Source organism: Fulmarus glacialis, unplaced genomic scaffold, assembly GCF_000690835.1.
Source record: "Fulmarus glacialis isolate BGI_N327 unplaced genomic scaffold, ASM69083v1 Scaffold45792, whole genome shotgun sequence".
Classification (NCBI taxonomy): domain Eukaryota; kingdom Metazoa; phylum Chordata; class Aves; order Procellariiformes; family Procellariidae; genus Fulmarus; species Fulmarus glacialis.
The window spans coordinates 1-18,371 of NW_009196764.1; the positions used below are offsets into that span (position 1 = coordinate 1).

Genomic DNA, 18,371 nt, shown 5'->3' on the forward strand with positions numbered 1-18,371 from the left:
GAAGGTGTAGGTTTCATTCCGATGGTGCGATGCAAAAGACTCCAAGACCGCTTCTCTTCCTTCTTTCCCCGACTCTGACTTGGCTAATATCTAAATCGCATTTGCCTGAAAGCGAGATTGGGTGATGGAAAGTCAGTGTGGAGCTCCAGCCTCCCCTAGACTCTCGGGGGGGTGTTTTGGGATGACTGTATCCCACCTCTTTCACAGAAATAGTTTCAAGTTGCCGTTTTTTTTCAGTAGGATCCCGAGGGAGAGCCCATTACCTACGTGAAGCCATACTGACTTAGTAGTCTGAGTGTATGTGCACAGCTAATAGATATGTCCACCCCATTGACACATCGATTAGAAACATCGTAGCTGTTCTATAGGCTGGTTTGTAAAACATGTCTGTTCCTGGAGGAGCAATTCACCTTGGAGGAAACTACATGCCTGACTAACATAAAATTGGGTCGGGTAATAATTAACCTTGTTTCTGCATTGTCTCATCATAATTATATGATCTTTGCTTGCTGACTGAGACTTCAGAATTTCTTCCAAGGATTCTGGGAAGGTTGCAAAATTTTTGCAAGGAAAGCTGGGAGAACTGAAATTAACAGCTAGTTAGTAAATATGGCAGGCAGGAGGAGACAAATCTGAAAGAATCATTTCATGGGTGTTCCCTGGAATGGCATCAACATGTTCAATGTATCTGACACACCATTTATTCAAGAAATAATGTATTAGTGGGTCTGATTTAAAAGCCGAATAAGTAGTCAGAGACATTGCACACTCATAATGTGAGGATGTATGTAAAAAGATTCTTTCGAAACGTAACATTTCAAATAGACTCTGTGGAAATCCATTGCAAAAATTTGCTTGTAGAAAGGTTTATTTGCTAATTTGAAGTTAACAGTTAAACAGTATTTTAAAACTCTAGAAATCAGGTTAGGTATGGTTTCTCCATTAGATCTAGTTATTTTGTTATTTGAGTAAAACTAGCAAAAGACATTGATAATTCTGCTTTAATAAAACCAGGCTTGCTATTTGAAAACTTTTAAATCCTTTTAGGTTTTCATATCTTCATAGCTGAGAAGCACTTTGTAGAAGGAGAGCACGTAGAATACATGCAAAATTGTCTCCATGAAGTCACAGAAATAGCTGTGGTTTTTTAGGGGTGGTTGCTGTTTTAAATACCTGATAAGCATTTTGTTCTTCTCCTTCAGCTTAACCCAAATGTAAGTGTATTTCAGAGAAAATTTGTGAATGAAGTAAAGAAGTGTGAAGAAATGGAAAGAATACTTGGTGAGCTTTACTTTCATGTCTGCCCTTTCTCATCTGTGGCATTATTAAAGTTTACGTTGCTAGAGTGGAACTACAGTGGAGGTTTCAGCTACAGGTTTTTTTAATCTTCCCAGACTTGTATGATCTGAATGCTGTAGAATCTTTATAAAATTTTCATACGTATGAAAAAATACACATACATACACTCATATGTAGAGTCTTTATGTAGATTTTTGGAGCCGGAGATGACTTGACTGTAGCACTGAATTGGGTCAGAACGTACAAATACATTTCTTAATTTGTGTTGATATGCTGCAGCAGTTTTGAGTGTATCACAGAGTCGCTTAGGTTGGAAGGGACCTCTTGAGATCATCCAGTCAACCTCCAGCTCAAGCGGGGGCATCTAGAGCAGTTGTCCAGGACCGTGTCCAGTGGGATTTTGGATATGGATACTCCACAACCTCTCTGGGCAACCTGTTCCAGTGTTTTATCACTGACCTTGGTTTCTCCGTTTTGTGAGCTGTAAAATTTCCTTTAGCACTACAACATGTATATGCTACATATAGGTTGGGGTTTTTTTAAGCTCAGAGGTGAAGAAGAGTTGCTAATGTGTTGCTGATAATTAGTTGAGACAATTTCAGTATTGACTGCTTAAAACTCTGCTAGGAAAATGAAGCTTTACTCTGGATATTTCCTTGACTATAAGATAAAGTCTGTTTTTCATGTTATGTAACTCAATACTGTTGAACTTCCAAGCACCCTCAAAAATACCTCAAGTTATTAATAATTGTATTCACATGGCAGTTAATGAATAGAGAAGAGTATGTAGAGCATTACAACCAAGATGCAGATTTCTCTGGTGTATCAAAGTTACCGTTGAAGGATTCTTTTTATTGGAATCTCTCCTCAGAGGCATGTGCTGGTCATGCCAAAGCATCCCAGTAGCTATTTTGGCAATCTCCCTGCCCAGCGTGAGTTGCATTTGTTGTCAAGGTTGCTTAAGCTGCCTTGTTTAAACACTTGTTATTCCAAACATGGGTCAATGAGCAGAACATCAATTTTTGGCAGATGGCATGATTAGCAGAAAGTAGTATCTTGCAGCAACAAAGAGGTACTATGAAATGTTAAAAGCTTCTTAAAAAGTACTTGTGGTTGGAAAATTTCAGTCAAAGGGCTCTGAAGATAGCTTACTTCTGCAAACTTTCAAGACAGAAATGTTCCATATATTTTATTCCTAGCACTCCATAAGCCCCTCTTTTTTCTCCCTGGAAGGACTGGTCTTCACACTTTCCTTGCATTCTGTTTGAAGACTCGTGTGTGTGTGTGTTGTTGCTAAAATAAATGAATAAAATAGCTAGGGCCTGATGCTGCAGTGTGATCAGCACCATCAATAACAGCTGAAGGTCAACTATGCAGCATTCTAGGAAGTATAAGGCAATACCGTTTCCTTTACGATTCTGTTTTTCTTCTCACTCCAGGGTATTTAGTACAAGAAATTAAAAAAGCGGATATTCCACTTCCTGAAGGAGATGTTGCTCCTCCTGCCCCCTTGCTGAAACACATTTTAGAAATCCAGGTAACTTTTGCACACCACAGATGGCAAAGGTGTAGCTCTGGATCTTGGAACTTTATTTCATACTTAATTACTTGCTATCTTATTACTTATGAGTTAAGTTGTTGGGGCGTGGCAGGGGGAGCAGAAGCCTTTGCTTTTGTTTTTGTCCTTTTTTTTTTTCCTTTTTGCCAGTGTTACTTCAAAGACTGCCAGTGAGGATATTAATACAAAATTCCTGTGAAAGGGTCAAAGCTAACTTACAGGCTTTGCAGTCATCTGTTTTATTTTGATGGATTGGCATATTACACTGTTCCAGGCAAATTGTTGCCTCTAGATACAGTCTTTCAGCCTCATTTATTGCTTTGGGACTTACCTAAGGCTCTTTTCATGCATCCAAAATTTCTAGGGTGTGTGGGAGTTTTATATGCCCAAGGCTCTGCAGGTTCCAGTGCTGGCTGCGTAGCTAAACATGGTGCTATTTTCTCTGAATGCTTTTTCTGGTATTACATTAGAAGTAGAAGCTTGTAAAATGCAGATACAATTTTGAATGACATTCTGTTTTGCTGTAATTCTATTAATAGAATAGATAAGTGTCTTGTACCCTGTATTATCTGAAGTTCTAATCCCAAGTCTGCATTACTTAGCTTGGACACAAATAAGGATCAGAACAGCAGACTTAACAGATGCCAGCGGAGGCTCAAGTGTACTCAGTACAAAGCAATCTTTGGCAGACAGAGGAATAAAATCTATGGAGCTTAAGTTAATTAAGAAGTTGGGAAACTCCCATTATTGCAGCAAATTAACATGTGCTTAAGATTCATCCTCCCCTGATTTCCAGAACAGTATAACTGATTCTATGTCATTTTTTTCTCCATGTTTTAGGAACAGTTGCAGAAGCTGGAGACAGAATTGAGGGAAGTAACTAAAAACAAAGAAAAGTTGAGGAAAAACCTGCTTGAACTGACAGAATACACAGGCATGTTAGAGGTCACGCAAAGATTTGTCAGGAGAACAGCTGAGGTACCGCTTATGTTGTTTGGCGAGGATTGTGTGTCATGTGGCATTTTTGTTGCACACTGTTGGTAGTTCTAGTTAAGTGCATGACTTGGTGTTGGGCTTTACACGCTGTACGTTGTTCATTATTATTTGTGCTCAGTACCTAGGGAACCTGGCTGGCAACCTCTTGTGCTAGGCTGTATTCATATGCATAGCAAAATGCAGCCCTGAACTCAGAGGAGCTTTGTGATTTCTCTGTTGAATTGTTAGAATGTTACTGCTGATGCCAATTCAAAATGAAGGCGTATTTGTGTTATTTTGATGCATAAATTGTGCTAAGAAATTTACCATTTAACCTTTGCAACACTGACTATAATTGCTAAGAGCAGTGCACTTGAGATCCCAAGATCTTTCTGTTGTCTGAATTGAACACAGGAAAGGGTTTTATATTTTTATTCAAATAATTTACTTAATTGGCTTTTCTTCTTTAGAATAATAAATGAATGAAATATTTTTTTTGTCCTGAAAGCTATGAATAATCTTTCTTTTATTTGCTAGTATGAATCCCATTTACATGCAAATTATGAAGAATTTCCATCTGTGGAAAATGAGCCTTTAGTGGATTACAACTGTATGCACAGACTGGGTGCCAAGCTGGGGTAGGTATGGTTCAGTCCACTTACATGGCAAGTTGTTAGTATGTGCTGTTTCAAAACTGCTTGATGAGCTGCTGTAAATAATGGGATGTTTTCTTAAAAGATGGGATGTAGTGTGACTCTAGTGATTTCAGATGAGCCAAACAGTTTTAGACAGGGTCGGAGTCTGGCCCAAATCTACTTTTGTAACAAAATTGGATTATTTGAAGAGATAAGTAGGACAGTGCCAAAAAAACTGTCACAAATCTTCCATCAAACCAAGTATGTGTGTTAAGGAAAATCTCTGAATCAGTACTTTTTTCTACTCTGTTTTTCTAGGATAGACACAGAGTGTTTTAATCACTTGACAGTGTCAGTTGTATATGTAACATTATTAATGGTATTGCCTACTTGCCTTTAAAATGATGTACGGGTACTGCTTTCTACAACACCATTACGAGAGGGTATCTTACCAAGAAAAAATTAAGAACCTTACTATCACAGAAGGAAACGATGTCAAATATAATTCTAGTTGTGTGCTTAGGCTTACAGCCTGTTTGTTTTCACATAGAAATTGAGTCTATTTTATATACCAGTTACTTCCTGTTTAGGGTGACGCTTCCTTCTCTAGAGATGGGAGATGTTAAATTGTTTTGACTGTGTGATCCTGAGTGATGATGTACTCTAAGTATTTAATTTTTCTTGTGGATTTTAGCTTATTTTTCAAATTTTTCTTTTTGCATAGATTCATATCTGGGTTAGTTCACATAGCAAAAGTTGAAGCATTTGAAAAAATGCTGTGGAGAGTCTGTAAGGGATATACTATTCTTACCTATGCAGAGTTGGATGAATGTCTGGAAGATCCAGATACAGTGAGTAAACATTGTAACTATCAGTTTATTTTGTTTGTACTTTACAGAAGACTTGAAAGAATTGCTACTCAGGTCTGCCTGCAATGAACGTAAATGATTTCCCAGTGCCCTTGGAGGGAAAACTATTTTAAAGTATGAGAACTTGTAAGACTTTAAAATTAGAAGTCTTGATAGCACCATAACTATAGGAGTGGCAATTAATTTATCATGGTTCAGCTTGATGAGTGCAGAACTTTATTGTGGAATAGTAGTGACTTTATGATTGGCTACCTTGATCAAAATATGTGGCATAAATGGCTGCTTGGATATTTATTAACTGGGTCTGTACAGTGCACTAACTTTTAATAGTAATTTTATTTGTTAATTCAGTAGTTAAGGGAAAAAATCTGGAGTATAGTTGGTCTTCTACAAAGTTTTTTCTCTGAACATATAAAATTCACTTTTTGCAAATCAGCAATTATGGCTGCCTAGTCTGTCACTTTTAAATTTTGCTTTGATTCTAATTTGTAACATTTTAATTTTTTAGGACTTTTTTGTTACTAATAATTTTGAGGTGGTAAAATATAATACCTCTTTTATTTTCCCTGAAAACTTTTACTGTTTTTCTCTAATATACCAAAAAAAGAGAGATATTGGCACACTTGAATTTTATTTTTTTGATCTTCACTAAAATGGTGGAAGGTTAATGCTACTAACACAGCTTTTTCTAATTACTCAGATTCGTTATTTTGCTCTATAATTATTTTACAGTGGAGGAGTTGGTTAAAAACAAACTTCATCAACTTAATTTTTTTTGTTTTTTAGGGCGAAACCACAAAATGGTTTGGTTTTTTAGTGTCCTATTGGGGTGAACAAATTGGCCAGAAAGTTAAGAAGATTTGTGATTGGTAAGAAGTAAAACTAACATATATGATTTCTTTATACCTGGGTTATTTTCTTGTTAGTTTTTCCCCTGCTCCCCTTCCTTGTAAGTGTTGATTTTTAGGCAAGGTTTTTGAAGTTAAATTTGTTCCTCCGCCACCCCCCCCATTGCATCTAGCTTTATAATTATGCAATATACAAATAAATGTGTAAGTCATTTTATCTGCAGTCCTTATTAAGTACAGACAAAATACTGACTCCCTCAGTTGAATCTGTTCTGTGGTTATTAAATGGTGTGTTGCAGATTTGACTAGGGCATGGGGTTGGGTGATTTGTTTTGTTTTAGTTTGGTTATTTAACATAAACTTCTGTTTTTCTGTAGCTATCACTGTCATGTATATCCCTATCCAAGTACCATGGAGGAGCGCAGGGCAGTTGTTGAAGGACTAAATATTCGTATTCAGGATCTTCATACTGTGAGTAAATAACAGTATTCCCTTTGCTGTAGTTATTACACCATAGGAAATTATTTGACGAATCACAGCATTAAATACATGAATATGTTTCTAAAATACGTACAGCTTTGGATCTGAACATGACTGTACGTCGTGTCCCTGGTCTCGTGTTGCATGTATCTATTAAACTTCAGGGCATTTTGCATTGCCTTCCATTTTAAGCAGTGGTTAGTGTGGCCTCCTACAAATATGATCCAGCATTGGACAAATAAGTGCCTTTACTGTGGTTAACTGTTACATTTTCAGTGAAATCTTTTTGTTTTTTTCTTGGACAAAGGTGCTGCATAAAACTGAGGATTACTTACGCCAAGTCTTGTGTAAAGCATCTGAATCCATCTATACATGGGTTATCCAAGTGAAAAAGATGAAAGCCATTTATCACGTACTTAACCTGTGCAGTTTTGATGTCACAAATAAATGTTTAATCGCTGAGGTTTGGTGTCCAGTGGCTGATCTGCAAAATTTGCGCCACGCGTTGGAGGAAGGTTCAGTAAGTCAACTGAATGCTCACTTATGTTAAAACTTTTGACTTACACTAACTATACAGATAAGGAAAGAAAATAATTATTTAAAATAGGCTAAAAGTCAGCACAGGCAAGTCTGGGTCTCTGTGAACTCATATCAAACAATTTCTTTATAAGCAGAACCTTTTAGTATTACGGGTTTTTGTTTTTTGTTTGTTTGTTTTCTTGAATAAGAACTTCTGTGTTGGACCCAGTCTGACTGGGCTCACAACGCTATTTGCAGTCAAGTAGAAGGTGCTAATTCCCTTGTGTTAGTTGGGTTGAGTGCAGCTCCGTCTTTTTGTTTCACAAGAGGGAATTTTTAGTAACAAGTCTGTGTTTTATAATATTGACTGATGATTCTCATCTGATATTTCACATAAAATAATGATTAGAACACTGTACATAATTAGTGTTTTTAGAAGAACAGATTAATGTATTTTTTTTAAGAAAGTACAAATGGATAAATGTTAAACTTGAGGCTTAATTTAGGGATGTTTCAGGATCAGTGAAACTGCTGATAGAGGAAATTTTTTCACTTTGATTAGATTAATCATCAACTGAGGTTTTTATATAAATGTATCTTCTTTCTGTCTGCAATTAGAGGAAGAGTGGAGCTGCGATTTCTTCGTTCATGAATACCATCCCAACAACACAACCTCCTCCAACTTTGATACGTACCAATAAATTCACCTCAGGGTTCCAAAACATTGTTGATGCTTATGGAGTTGGAAACTACGGAGAAGTTAATCCAGGTTGGTCCTTCTGAAATCCAAACTGTGAGCTGTGCTGTCATTACTGCTCGCCTTGTAATGTGTTTAAATACCTTGCTGGATTGGACACTAGTAAAGGCAAAATGGTGACAACCACACTGCTTATTAATAGCTGTTTTAAAATTTCAATAGCTCATCAGAAGTACAAATGGTGCTCCAAGCAGTAAGATGGGATTTGATTTTGCTGAGTCATATTAGCATTAGACATACTGATGGTAGCCGTATAATGTTTCTTTATATGCTTTACCTTGGCTAAGATATTTAGGGGGGAAAAAAAAAAAAAACTTTGGTAATGGCTGTTGATCTTACTGAAGCATGGAGCTCATCACTTGAAAAAATACAGCTTGTTGTACAGTTAGTTTAATGTCTTTATGTATTTTTGCAGCTATGTTGACTATGTCATGCTGTACAGGAGAATGTACATTATAGTACAGAGCCAAAATAGCCACGGAGGAAGAACTGCTTGTTTGGGTTTTATTTCCTGGGCTCATATTATTATCCTCAGAATTGTCAACTAATGCTCAACTGCAGAGTTGTCATTACTAAGGGATGTACATAAGCGAACTTTAAACTGAGTTAAATTTATAGTGTGGGGGAAAGGTCTATTATCAGGGGGTGAAATGTCTTTCAAACTTGAAAATAATTTGAGAGGTTAAAGTAGTTGAATTGCTTAGGCATAATTCAGATAGCAATATCATCTATTGCGCTGTGTGCCTGAAATCTGTTACGTTGTCATTTCAGCGCTGTATACCATCATCACTTTTCCCTTCTTGTTTGCGGTTATGTTTGGAGACTTTGGGCATGGTCTACTAATGTTCATATTTGCACTCCTGACAATACTGTATGAAAACCACCCTAGATTACAAAGATCACAAGATGAGGTAAAAGGAATTACAAATAATTTACTCCCCATCCAGCAAGATAACTTCAATTGAATAGTTACTATGTTTCTGAAAAGTACTATTTGTTGCACATGTATTAGACTGGATTTTTTTTCCATTTGTTTCAGGATTTTCTCTGTTTACAAAGTTGCCATATTCCTTGAGATTAATGTGATATCTTAACAAACTATTCATTTTTTTTGAAAGGGCAGAAATAATCAAGGTGGAATGAAAGACTGACAAAAATTAGTTGATACTTTTGGGTTTGTCTTTCCTTCTGCTAGGGCTACTTAGTGATGTGTGTGTTTTACAGAATGTGGTTACAGTGACTAACGTGAGGAGAAAATGATTTTTCAAGTTCCATCTTCTTTTATTGTTTCTGAAAAGGAGTTGTAGTTTGAAATTTATTAAACTTAATTATTTTTTTAATGATATGGGGTTGGAATGCAGGAACATGTGCATCTCTTATTAGAATTATGTTTAATTAAGAATGGCTGCAAATGACTAACTTCTTGAAAACTAGTCCCGGGAAGGAAATGTGGTTTAAAAAGACTATTCGTTAGTGTAACGATGCCAATGAGAGAAGTCTCAGTTTGTGTGATGGGAGCTTGCATGGAGACTTCAAATCTCTGTATTCAATTTAAACCACAATTGTCTTTCAGAATATACTTCTTGCTGCTAGCTCTGTTTCCTAATGCATATTAGGAAATATGCATTACTTGACATAAAGCTGTGAATTTGGGTTGACAAACTGCACCCATTTGGTGACTGCCATTTGTAAATTGCATATTCACATGCCTAAAGCAAAATTCTCTGTGTTATATCTTGGTTAGCTGTAGGTTTCTTCATATTCCTTAATGACTATTCACAAGAATTTTTAGTTTTTGGAAGTCTTGGTATGGCCAAAAATGTGTTTGTTTTAAAAATGTGTAGATAACAATTGTTCGCATAGCGGATGATGTTCTCTATTTTTTCTTTTTTCCAATACTTACAGATAATGAAAATGTTATTTGAAGGCCGATATGTTATTTTATTAATGGGTCTGTTTTCTGTATATACTGGACTGATCTATAATGACTGTTTTTCAAAGTCATTAAATATATTTGGTTCTGGATGGAATGTTTCAGCTATGTTTGAACAGAAGGTTTGGAGGTGAGTAGTATGCTTCTGTTTGCTATACCATTAAAACAAAAATGTACTTCCTGCAACAGTTTAACCCTTTTGCTCACCCGTTCTAACTGTCCTTTTATTGAGAGTAGGTAGTTAAATGTAGTGAAATCTAGCAAAATCTAGTTGTTAAGGTAGTAGGTGTTAGTGCACTAAGGGCTAAGTGATACATCTATGCTTAAAATAAAAAAGGCAGTAATAGTTGCTTAAAAACAAAAATCAAATTGCTTATTATCTTAAATTGGGAAATCCACAGAGAACACAATGTCTTGCAAAACCACTATTAGAATTTGATTATATTTAATTCAGTCAATCTATCAGGTTAATCTCGTATTTATCAGTGCTGCTTTACTGGATTTACATGTCCTCAGTCACCTGGAACATTTTCCAGAATATTATCATCAGTTATAGATGACAGTCAGTCTTCTGGAACAAATTCTGTTGCAATACCCTAATGCTATATGTTAGCTAATAACTTTTAGTGATTAAAAACTGCAGCTGGCATAGTATCTTTTTATTGGTAGTAAGAACTTGCACCTAATTTTATGAGGTGATACTTCTAGGGTTTATTCAGTCTCTAAACCTTCTTAGGTGTGTTTTGTATCTTTTTCGTGGTCTTACAAAGGTGTTCTTATGAATAGCTGGAGACTTCAGTAGTATTGTAAAATCCTAACAATTTTAGCCTAGAAGGCACTAGGACTTTGTCTTGTCGTGTATTCTTTTTATTCATAAAAAGCGTAGTGCCTCCTGTGTTATGGTTTGTCTTTATGCTAATGGTTTTAATTTGTCTCCAATTACTGTATTTTCCAGGAGAGGTTTCTGAATATAATATATCAGATTTTGAGAGGAATAGAAAACTCAGGGCTTGTTTTGTCCTAGGTCATGCTTCTGGAATGAATAGCCAAGCAGCATTAGCATCTACTGTAAAGAAATTAACAATTAATGAAATAAATTAATTACCTAGCAATCATTGCACAACTTTTCTTGATAGTAAAAAAAAGAAAAAACTAGGCTATGTGAATTGTCAAACCTACTTTTTCACAAAGTGGGATAACATTGTTTTGAGGTGTCATGGCCCTTTGGTATTTAAATATTCACAGCTTGCATCTCATTTTGCCTCAAAAACAGGACGTGGCTTAAAGTAGTGGAGTCAAAACCTCTGACTTTGGTTAAAATGCGAATGGGTTGTGAGTGCTGTGTTAATTAAAAACTACATGAAGTTAGAGTGGAAACTCATCTAAATGCAAAAGGGAAAAAAGATACCAATTATTCTTTGGGTGTTTGTTCGTGAATTTTCTATAAAAGCAAATTGTGAGCTTTTTAAATGAAACTTTCCATTCTAGGGAAATGAGGAATAAAATCCAGAAATTTTCCTTTCAAAGACAGTTAGTGCGAATTAAGCCTAGATTGTGTGTTTCTAGAACTTTTTTTTTTAAATTTTGCTATTGTTTTTATTAGCCAGGCCTTCTGTGCTTAGAAATCTTTTTATTCTTCTTTTAAAGACTGACAGTGGGTGAGCTAGTCATATAAAGGAAAGCAGGAGTAGTGTCCTGCAGAACTGAAAGTATATGTTGTCACTATGTTTAAACAATGTGAGATCTGATTGTGGTTTTCTTTCTCTGCAGTCTCGAGGATCTGAAGTCTAATAAATTTTTAACACTGGATCCAAATGTTACTGGTGTATACAATGGAGCTTATCCCTTTGGAATTGATCCGGTTAGTTTTATGCTTTTAAATTATCCATTTGTGATGATCAGTCATTTGTAAATTAGATTCTGGTATGTGTATTAGGAAGATAAACATACTATGGAAAAAATACATTTCTGCTTGCATTCTCCATTCAAAAAGAGCTTTTCCCTTAAAGTCAAAGATTTAGCTATTTTCGTAAAACTCAAATTTCAGTTATGATCCCCATTTGAGGTACAATTCTGGTCTCCAATAGGGAAAGGATACTGTTTTATTTCTTCTATTACACTGTTCTTTAATGCTGATTTTGTCTTCTCTTCTTCAGATCTGGAATTTGGCAAGCAACCGTCTCAGTTTTTTAAATTCTTTCAAAATGAAAATGTCTGTGATTTTTGGAGTAACTCACATGACATTTGGAGTTGTCTTGGGGGTATTTAACCACTTGTAAGTATAAGAAGTTAAGATAATATTAACATTATAGTTTTTGTCATGTCTTGAATTATGAGAGTTAATCTGGTAAGGGAAACTGGAATGATTTTTTTAAAAACAGAATAATCGTAATTGTGAAAACTGTTCTTAAAAAAAGACAGTAACAGAGAGGTCTTCCGTCACATACATAAGATGGTGGATCAGTATTATGCCAAAAAATCTGAAGACATTGAGTAATGCAAGATTTTGTTTCACTTTTTGTTGCTAAATAGAAATACATGCCTCTTATGGTCTTGATTTCCACTGAAATATCTGATTAAAATTTCACTGAATATGAAGAAATCAGTTCTGGATTCTAATTTCAGTCTTGCTCTTTAAAAGTGCTGGGTACTGTTCTGTTTTATTGAAAACATGTTTGAGCCATGTATTTATCTTGATCTTTCTTTGTAAAACTTACTTTTCATTTTTTCCCCATTTTTATCTTTTAGGCATTTCAAGAAGAAGTATAATATTTATTTGGTTTTTCTTCCTGAACTTTTATTCATGATGTGCATCTTTGGCTACCTTGTGTTTATGATCATCTTTAAATGGTTAGCGTACTCTGCAGAGGACTCTACATCTGCTCCTAGTATTCTGATTCAATTTATTAACATGTTCCTGTTTCCTGGTGGTGAAACAGAGGTCTTCTACACCGGACAGGTTAGTAGTGTTCTTAGGAGCTTCTGAAGATCCTGGTGTTCCCTATGCAGATAACATTTTACCAGTCATGAAAGGCTGATGGCTGAGTGTTCCCCTAGGAAGGGGAATGTGTCAGACTAAGAGGAAATTGAATAAACATTATGATTAAATAACATATTTACTCTTTAATTGGTTGTAAGATTTTACGTAGCGACTTGTGAAAAATGTATGTTTCTAGGACAAAATCTCCCAGGTTAAAATTAAGGCTAGAGAACAGTCTCGCCTGCTTGTAATTTTGATGCTTTTCTATGTGCTGTAAATAATCTTACTGAACTGAGTATCAGTAATGCCTTAATCTAGAACCTAGTTCTGAAGATGATGGGTGTCTGTAACCCAGTTTAAGGGCCTGGTTAAGTAAAATACTTCTCTGCATGTTCAATTTGGAGTACGTGCCCTCTGAAATCAGTAGTGCCTTTCTTATGCTTAAACAGGCCTTTAAAGGAAAATGGGAAGGCTTTTCCTACTTTTAATTTTGTGATCTAATCTCATTTTCTTTCTTCCCTCCCCCCCAACAGGTTGCTCTACAGAGGTTTTTACTTAGTATTGCTTTTCTTTCTGTTCCTGTAATGCTTTTTGGTAAACCACTTTATTTATATTGGTTGCACAGCGGAGGCCGAGGCATTAGAATGTACAGGGTAAGTATTGAAAGACACTTACACATTTCTTCAGTATAGAAGAATTCAGCTGGTGTTGTATTGCATGTAGAGTAATGTCCTTACTGGATATTTCTACTCAACTTGGAAAGTTTTTCACTGTAACACATAGTAGTGCTTTGTTCCTCTAGCTCTCCTTTTGCCTTTGCCTGTAACTACTTTAAATAAATTTAAAAAATGACACTGGCAGTCCACTTAAAGACACGATATGTTTCCATTTGGCAGAGTGGCTACAAGCTAATTCGAAAAGAAAGTGAAGAAGAACTTTCTCTGCTGAGATCTCATGATGTAGAAGAAGGAAGCAGTCATTCATACAGTGGGCACAGAGAAGGGGATGGAGAGGAGGTAATGTTTTTACTTAATCTCTAGTTTGTATGTCCTTAAAAGCAAATTAGAAGTGGAAGGTCAAGAATATAACCTGTACACCAAGTCCCTAGAAGTTTTCAAGAAAATCGGCTGAATCTTTACAAAGACCTTGATGCCTGAATACAATTTACTTATTTTTATTTGTTGCTATTTTATCATTATTCCTTGGTATATTCAGATTGCTACAGTAAACCACAATCTATCTGTAGTGGAGAACAGGAAGAGTGCTTTATTTGCATCTCTAGACTTTGCATAGTTCTTCTGAAATTGAAGAGTGGGATAAAAATCCTGGGTTTTGTATGGTTTTATGGATTCCTAAAATTAAGGCAAGAGGACAACTGCCCAGCTTCCTGTTAATTAATCTTGTCTTTTCATCCAGACAAAAGTCTTTTTATGTCTGCAAATTACATTTTGTGATGAGGATTATTGCTAATGGGGGTTGGGAGACATGAGCTGCATTCCTAGTCCCCAGCTATTGCTGCTTGGCCAAATTTAGTTTGGCCAAATTTTTAAAGGTCTTGACTGATTCCACTGATTTCATGTGAATTGAAAGACAAAAAAGTGCTTCAGTTTCCTAGTGCACAGACTATGTATAGTACTTGCTTCACTGGGGTAGTAGACTATTGCTTCTTATGTATAGAAGGTACAAGAATTGTTTGCTTAAATAAAATGTGTCATAGTTCCATGCAAAGTAAGTGTTGAAACTTGCAGTAATATTAGTTTTGGAACTCTTCGTTAGCAACAAGTATGTATATTTAGAGTTTACAGTATTAACGTAGTTATTTGTCTATCACTAGCATTGCTAATAATCCTGGCTTTAAAGATGCAAAAATTGACATTGTAAACTTATGACATCAATAGAATGGGAATTAGAACCATGACTGGTTTTACTACTTAGAGTTTTCAAGTACTAGGATCATATTCCTTGTGGAAAACATAAATTGCATTCATTTTTATCTATCAACAAAGTAATTGGGAAACTAACTGGAAAACTATAGCATGATTTTTTTTTAATGTTGTCTCTGTAATAAGGATCTTAAACATAGCAGATTTTTTTTACTTGATATGAGATCAATGTATTACCCTTTAATGGAATTTTTCTTCCATGTATATTAAGCTTTGCAGATCAATGTTTTTGTTTTCTCATGCTATACTATGTTGTTTAAATAGATACAAACGTATTTTTGTATTTTAGCTTAATTTTGCAGATGTTTTTATGAATCAAGCAATTCATACAATTGAATACTGTCTAGGATGTATTTCTAATACAGCCTCATATCTGAGACTCTGGGCATTAAGTCTTGCCCATGCACGTAAGTGGGGTTTTTTTTGGTTGTGGGTTTTTTTTTTTTTTTTATCTGTCTTGATTTTTAATGCTGGTTAGAGGGGGGCTGGCCTGTTGAAGTGATACTAATACGAAATTATCTTTTTCTTAATTTAAAAAAATTCCCTGTTTAAACTAATCATGATCTATGGAAAGCCCCCAAACTAAAATTGTGACTTATTGTTTAGAATCTAGGAATTTTCTTCATTGATTGCTCTGTGTTGTAAAGAGGCCGATTATCTGAGCACAGTGTTACCTCACATAATAGTGTATCAGTAGTCACAGTACCATTTCCTGTTTTCCATTGATTGACCCATTTGGAAGGTATTAGGCACTTACTAAAGTCTTAGCATCATGGTGTAAAATGTTGACATCAGTTGACATCAATTTGAAACTGAGATACCGTTAAATATTTTGGGGGAGGGAGAGGGGGGCAACTAACTGGAGGTGGGCGGTGCTTATAGTTCCCATGTTCAGCAGATCCTATAATACTGTTTAAACTAGAATACAGGTCAGTTAGAGTAGCTCGCTGGGTGAATGTATGCAGTATCAACATTAATTATGAAAACTTCTTTTTTTTGATAGAGTTGTCGGAAGTTCTGTGGCAAATGGTGATGAGAGTGGGTCTTCGTGTGGATACGACGTATGGTGTCTTGCTGCTAGTCCCTGTTCTAGCCCTTTTTGCTGTGCTGACAGTTTTTATTCTTTTGGTCATGGAGGGGCTTTCTGCTTTTCTCCATGCTATACGACTTCACTGGTAAGTTTTAACTCTTCATTTTTTCTTTATACCACTTCAGCATATACTGGCTTGTCTAAGAGGAATTTTTGTATCGAAAGATTAGGTGCCTTATTAAAAAGAAAAGTGTAAAATTCAACAGCCTAATGCTACTGTAATAGATTTATCTAATCACATTAAATAAATGGCTTGTTAGTTGAATGTGATTGTTCCTCTGGAATATTTTCAGTAAATTCAAATATTATATTGGCTTATGATGCATATTAACCTCTACGACATTCAGAGTTGACAAAGTATGAGTCCATCTGATTTATAATATTGCAGCTTTTCATACGGTAGAATATTAGTAACGTGGGTAAGTATTTTTAATTTCAGCCTGGTTGTATCGCTGAATGGCTTCAGTCTATTTTATTTATTTGTTCCACAGAACATTTATATTAGCGAGCAAAACTTTTGCTAAAGTGGGCCTGACAACCCTTAAGTATTTTAATCCTTTCGTAATCTTAATATCGTGAGCTCTGCACATTCAAGTGTATTCAGAGAGTATTTAGTTTGAAACCTGATGAAATTTACAGTGTAAGAAAAGGCAGATGTATAGTATATAAACACATGAGGCAGACCTATATGGATTACAGAGTATTGTCCTCATGATATTGTATATTTGCAAAACAATTAACTGCAACTAACTCGAAAACAAATTAGTAAGACAGAAGTGAGAAATGAGCCATTACAGCGCAATGTCAGTCAGTGTTTGGGTCTCTTGAGAAACATGAAATTTGCCTGGGACTGTGATAGGAAGGTTAAATAGCTGCACAGAAAGCATAAGTGACAGGATTAGGATTGGTTTTGCTCAGCCTCTGTGTTGCACAGTTCTATCCCTTGACAGCTGGTCATTTTGGATTAATACACAGATACCGTTTTTTTTTTTGGTCTCGTTTCAGGGTGGAATTTCAGAACAAATTCTATTCTGGTGGAGGATACAAGTTTACGCCTTTCTCTTTTAAGCACATTTCTTTACATTTTAATAAAGATGATACGGCATAGTTTGGTTGCTGTCAGCAGAAACGTTTGGAATTGTCTGCAAATAATCATGTGATTGGATCTCACCTATGAATGGTTTCCTGTAGGACAAGGTGTTTTTCACTGATTGCCTTATAATGCAGCCAAATAATTCTGTAATATATACCTCCCATAGAAATACATAGCAGATCTGGAGCATCTTGTAAAGTATATAGATATAAAATGTACATTTTTCTTGATAAACTAATGTTGTAAATTAATTTTATTCTTTTTTAAAAAAAAAATTGTTACTGCTTGTCCTAAACCCAGTGTAGGCTTTTTTTTTTTTTGTTGAGGCTGTTTATTTTCTTGAATGGTTACTTTTAAGTTATCTAAAAGACTTTTCATCATATTAAACATTCATTACTAATCACATACTTAATCAAGCTGCCATCTCATGCACTTTGGGAACAATTCAGCAATGCAACAGAAGTAATGTATGTTTTCAGTATCTATTCCAGAAGGATTATGAAATGTAAATTTATACATAGCAATGCAATGTGCTCTTTTCTGGCCATATTTAAAATTGCACCAAAAATGTTAACTGTTTATTCTGAGTTCTGCCCAGAGTTACTACTTTACACTTTCAGAAGCCACAGTGATATTTAGTGTTACGGAAGAAGGCAGGATTAGAAGTGGAGACTGGAAGTATTGGCCCTCTTATTTCCCTGTAGTGAGGAGCTTTCTGATACGTGCTGTTCTGCAAAGCGAGTTGTGTGCAGCCCATCGCTTGCGGTGACCTCGGTGGGTAAAAGCCTCAGAAAAACTCTTGCGCTGACTGGATGAGGACTCAAATAAAAAATCAAACTGCCTATGAGAAATTCTTATCCCGAGTTCTATTTTTGTAGTGTGATCCTATGCAGAGTTTCTACTCTTAGGAATAACTTTTGCACGGCAGTGAAGAATTGGCCTTGATCTCTGTTTATGTTTGGCTGTGCTGTAAGGACATACATACAGCGTTACCTGATGTTGAACCAAAGTTTATACTGAATAGGTGGGAAAGGGGTCATTTTGTATTGTTTTTTGTATCAGTGTGAAAATGGGGATATTACCATAATGTTTTAACATCTGTGCCATAAGAACAGCATAAGTTAAATTTTGCACTTGTTTCATACTAATTCTGAATAAAACCTCCTTTGCGCTGTTCCGAGCGGGCCCTCATGTTTGCGCGTAGCCCTTTCCCTGCACCTGGCAACGCTGGAGGGGGACGGCCTTGGCCTGCGGCCCCGCTCCTCCCCGCGGGAAGCCCTTCCCGGTCCCCCGTGTCCCCTCTGCCTACGGAGCTCCCCTTATTTCCCGCCGAGGCGGGCTCGGAGCCCGCGGCGTGGCCGGGGCTCAGGTAAAAGGCGGCCCGAGGGGGCG

At 36.0% G+C, this 18,371-nt stretch overlaps 1 protein-coding gene across 1 annotated transcript; it reads left to right on the forward strand.

Annotated features, from left to right (window-relative positions):
• The first annotated feature begins 1,206 nt into the window (after positions 1-1,206).
• ATP6V0A2 (ATPase, H+ transporting, lysosomal V0 subunit a2) lies at positions 1,207-17,240 on the forward strand. The gene is made up of 19 exons (XM_009572312.1): positions 1,207-1,281; positions 2,739-2,836; positions 3,698-3,835; positions 4,370-4,470; positions 5,192-5,318; positions 6,123-6,205; positions 6,562-6,655; positions 6,972-7,184; positions 7,802-7,952; positions 8,712-8,851; positions 9,846-10,003; positions 11,644-11,734; positions 12,030-12,148; positions 12,622-12,832; positions 13,387-13,506; positions 13,750-13,869; positions 15,086-15,203; positions 15,800-15,971; positions 16,892-17,240. The coding sequence occupies exons 1-19, from the start codon at positions 1,266-1,268 to the stop codon at positions 16,992-16,994; spliced, it is 2,373 nt and encodes a 790-aa protein (XP_009570607.1). The 5' UTR covers positions 1,207-1,265; the 3' UTR covers positions 16,995-17,240.
• The last annotated feature ends 1,131 nt before the right edge of the window (positions 17,241-18,371 follow it).

What these genes read in the sequence shown, in the direction of transcription:
- ATP6V0A2 (XM_009572312.1), top strand. An exon ending in GTCTGGAAGATCCAGATACA is followed by an intron (nt 5,319 to 6,122) that starts GTGAGTAAACAT and finishes TTTGTTTTTTAG; the next exon opens with GGCGAAACCACAAAATGGTT. An exon ending in ATCCCTTTGGAATTGATCCG is followed by an intron (nt 11,735 to 12,029) that starts GTTAGTTTTATG and finishes TCTCTTCTTCAG; the next exon opens with ATCTGGAATTTGGCAAGCAA.